This window comes from Colobus angolensis, unplaced genomic scaffold, assembly GCF_000951035.1.
Source record: "Colobus angolensis palliatus isolate OR3802 unplaced genomic scaffold, Cang.pa_1.0 Scaffold319, whole genome shotgun sequence".
Lineage (NCBI taxonomy): Eukaryota > Metazoa > Chordata > Mammalia > Primates > Cercopithecidae > Colobus > Colobus angolensis.
Genome location: NW_012116477.1, coordinates 981,112 through 985,423, shown reverse-complemented (window position 1 = coordinate 985,423; position 4,312 = coordinate 981,112). Strand labels below are relative to the sequence as shown.

At 49.8% G+C, this 4,312-nt stretch overlaps 1 protein-coding gene across 1 annotated transcript in view; it reads right to left on the bottom strand.

Annotated features, from left to right (window-relative positions):
• ATP9A (ATPase, class II, type 9A) overlaps positions 1-3,877 on the bottom strand; it is a 174,603-nt gene extending 170,726 nt beyond the window's left edge. Inside the window, exons 1-2 of the mRNA XM_011951371.1 lie at positions 3,801-3,877; positions 766-910 (exon numbers count right to left, since the gene is read on the bottom strand). Of these exons, the coding sequence (XP_011806761.1) occupies positions 766-910; positions 3,801-3,877 (222 nt within the window). The remainder of the gene's footprint in view (positions 1-765; positions 911-3,800) is intronic.
• Positions 3,878-4,312: the final 435 nt, after the last annotated feature.

The window sequence follows — 4,312 nt, the reverse complement described above, 5'->3', positions numbered from 1 at the left end:
CTATTCCATAAAATAACACAGTCGAATCCTCCCGTGGGGAGCAGTGTGGTTCTGACCACTGGCATGCACCCGAGAGTCAGACTGAGACCACGTGAATAGTTTGGGCCAACAGGTAATGAAGTACTGAGTCTCTCTGAGGCTAAGACAGCTAAGAGCCATTGGTGCCTCTTGTGCCAACCTGGTGACTTTGGTGGCCACATATTCCAGGTGGCATAGCCAGGAGATGGAGGAGTGTGGCCCAGTCTGCATCAGACTTTCCATGAATGAGAATAAACCTATTCCCCACTTAAGGTACTGAGAGTTGGGGGGAGGTGAGGAAACTGGCAATGAATATAGTAAAAATCACCCTTAAAAAAACACTCACAGCTGGGCACGTTGGCTCACATCTATAATCCCAGCACTTTGGGAGGCCGAGGTGGGTGGATCACCTCATGTCAGGAGTTCAAGACCAGCCTGGCCAACATGGTGAAACCCCATCTCTACTAAAATACAAAAATTAGCTGGGCGTGGTGGCACATGCCTGTAATCCCAGCTACTCAGGAGGCTGAGGCAGGAAAATCGCTTGAACTCAGGAGGCAGAGGTTGCAGTGAGCCAAGATTATGCCACTGCACTCCAGCCTGGGCGACAGAATGAGACTCTAAAAAATAACATGACATAACATAATATCACATCACATCACATCACATCATATCACATCACATCTGTACCAACGCATGTATTTGTGATGGGAATAAGAAAAGAACACAGTCCCTGTCTGCACATACCCCAGGAAGAAAGGTGAAGAAATTGTACTTCTGATTGTTGATGACATTTCGAGGATACCTCTGGTCCCTCTTCTCGGGGTGCCCCAGCCAGACAGTGCGGGGCCTGGCCTCCCCTCCAGCGCAGCATCTCAGCCACTCGCAGCACCTGTGGGAAAGACAGACCCACGCATCAAGGCCACGCCCACACATCGAGGCTGTGCTCACGTCTGCCCACTCTTCTCAGAATGCTTTTCTCTACAGCATCTACCGTGGCTCAGGACCACAGTCATATCTAAGGCTTCATCTTTCAGTGAAACAAGAAAAGAGAAGCAGAAGCTGTGGTCCAAATAAAAGATGCTTTGTCCTGGCCAGGTGCGGTGGCTCACACCTGCAATCCCAGCACTTTGGGAGGCCAAGGCGGGCAAATCATGAGGTCAAGAGATGGAGACCATCCTGGCCAACAACATGGTGAAATCCCATCTCTACCAAAAATACAAAAATTAGTCGGGCGTGGTGGCGCATGCCTGTAATCCCAGCTACTCAGGAGGCTGAGGGAGGATAATCGCTTGAGACCTAGAGGCGGAGGTCGCAGTGAGCTGAGATCGCACCACTGCACTCTAGCCTGGCAACAGAGTGAGACTTTGTCTCAAAAAATAAATAAATAAATAAATAAAAGACACTTTGTCCCCAATCCCAAATTATTTACAGTCATGCAGTTTTAAGCAACAGGGATACCTTCTAAGAAATGCATTAGGCCGTTTCGGCACTGTGGGAACATTCTAGAGTGACTTACACAACCTGGATGCTATCACCTGCCACGCACTAGGCTGAATGGTACAGCCTATTACTCCTCAGTTACTAACCTGTACAGCATGAGACTGTACTGAGTAAGGCAGGCAGTCGTAGCACAATGGTAAGTACTTGTGTCGCTGAACATATCTAAACACAGTAAAAATACAGTATTCTAATCTCATGGGGACACGGTTATATATGTGTTCTGTGGGCCAGGCGCGGTGGCTCACGCCTGTAATCCCAGCACTTTGGGAGGCCAAGGCAGGCAGATTACCTGAGGTCAGGAGTTTGAGACCAGCCTGGCCAACATGGTGAAACCCCGTGTCTACTAGAAATACAAAAATTAGCCAGGTGTGGTGGCGGGCGCCTGTAGTCCCAGCTACTCGGGAGGCTGAGGCAGGAGAATGGCGTGAACCTGGGAGGCAGAGCTTGCAGTGAGCCGAGATCGCGCCACTGCACTCCAGCCTGGGAGACAGCAAGACTCAGTCTCAAAAATAAATAAATAAATAAAAATAAATCACAATAAGTAGTAGTATTACATCTACGCTTCATAGATAAGAGAGAAGCTTGGGCCGAGCGAGGTGGCTCACGTCTGTAATCCCAGCACTTTGGGAGGCCAAGGCAGGCAGATTACCTGAGGTCAGGAGTTTGAGACCAGCCTGGCCAACATGGTGAAACCCCGTGTCTACTAGAAATACAAAAATTAGCCAGGCATGGTGGCGGGCGCCTGTAATCCCAGCTACTCGGGAGGCTGAGGCAGGAGAATCGCTTGAACCTGGGAGGCAGAGGTTGCAGTGAGCTGAGATCGCACCACTGCACTCTAGCCTGGCAACAGAGTGAGACTTTGTCTCAAAAAATAAATAAATAAATAAATAAAAATAAATCACAATAAGTAGTAGTATTACATCTACGCTTCATAGATAAGAGAGAAGCTTGGGCCGAGCGAGGTGGCTCACGTCTGTAATCCCAGCACTTTGGGAGGCTGAGGCGGGCGGATCACGAGGTCAGGAGATCGAGACCATCCTGGCTAACACGGTGAAACCCCATCTCTACTAAAAATACAAAAAATTAGTCAGGTGTGGTGGTGGGCGCCTGTAGTCCCAGCTACTCGGGAGGCTGAGGCAGGAGAATGGCGTGAACCTGGGAGGCAGAGCTTGCAGTGAGCCGAGATCGCGCCACTGCACTCCAGCCTGGGAGACAGCAAGACTCAGTCTCAAAAATAAATAAATAAATAAAAATAAATCACAATAAGTAGTAGTATTACATCTACGCTTCATAGATAAGAGAGAAGCTTGGGCCGAGCGAGGTGGCTCACGTCTGTAATCCCAGCACTTTGGGAGGCCAAGGCAGGCAGATTACCTGAGGTCAGGAGTTTGAGACCAGCCTGGCCAACATGGTGAAACCCCGTGTCTACTAGAAATACAAAAATTAGCCAGGTGTGGTGGTACACGCCTTAATTCCAGCTACCCAGGAGGCTGAAGCAGGAGAATCACTTGAACCCGGGAGGCGGAGGTTGCAGCGAGCTGAGATCATGCCACTGCACTCTAGCCTGGGTGACAGAGGGAGACTCCGTCTCCAAAAAAAAAGGGGCAGCTTGCAACAGTTAAAGCAATCAAGTCTGCAGAGACGTAAGAAACAGCTGGGTCTGGCCTTGAACTGTGTCAGCCTTATTTCAAAGCCTAGTGTCTTTTCCCCAACCCATGCTGTCACAGCTGCTGGTTCCACCAAGATGGCTATATAAAGGAAAAAGGGGAAGCGGGAGAATCTCCGCTCCACCCCCAACTTTCCTTTTCAGCAACACATTAGCGGAGCAAGGCACAAAGATGATGTCTCAAAGCTCGATATAACCTGGAGAGAAGCCAGCACACCAGCTGCTGGCAGAGTGACCCCAAGGGCGCCCCCAATCTGGTTTTCCCAAGAGGGCAGCACACTGGTGCCAACATCGGCACCCCACTCCCACGTCACCCTCCCACAAGGCAAAGGAACACTGAGGAATCTGGGCTGCTCTTGCAAAACAAAGCTACTCTGAGGACCCCAAAAAGGGCAGTTTGTCCTTCAGAACAGCTTTATTAAATAAAGCATTCTGAGAAGTGCCAGCTCCCGAAAAACTGCTAACAAAAACGTCCCTCGCCGGACTGCTCACCTCACTGCCCCAGCACTCAAAGGCTGAGACAAGGTCCCAGCCCTGCCAGCCCCGCCACCCCCCTGAGATGTTGCCAGCTGAGGTGAAACCAACAACTCACATATTACTCGTCTACCCAGACCTTCTTCCCTTCTTCCCACAGGGCAGGTCCTGGTGGGTGCTGGGGTACAGAGCTGAGCAAACACAGTCTCTGTGCATCAGGACCTTAAAGATGAGCGAGCCAGCAGGCTGCCTGCTCAGATGCTCAAAATTTCCATGATGAAACACAATGCTCTTTCTTAAAAATAGCATCCTCATTCCAGTAAACCAGCATTCATGGTGGAGTGTGGCCCTGCTAAGACATTTCACTTCTAGTAACTCATTCTTGTTAGCCCCTTTCTACGTTGTCCAAAAGCCAGAGACACACACAGAAGCCTCAAGGAGTCCAAACACTCTCCCCACTCCTGTTCCCAAGTGCAAATCGCCCATGCTGGCCATCAGTGGACACTCACTGAATACATTTTGAATGAATGACGGAAGCAAAGAGAGAAGGGGAGAGGAAAGGGATGAGAGAAAAAGGGAAGGAAAGGAGGGAGGGAAGATTCATTTTTCAGAAAACACGTCATTGTATTTGCAGAAACCTTACTGGATGTT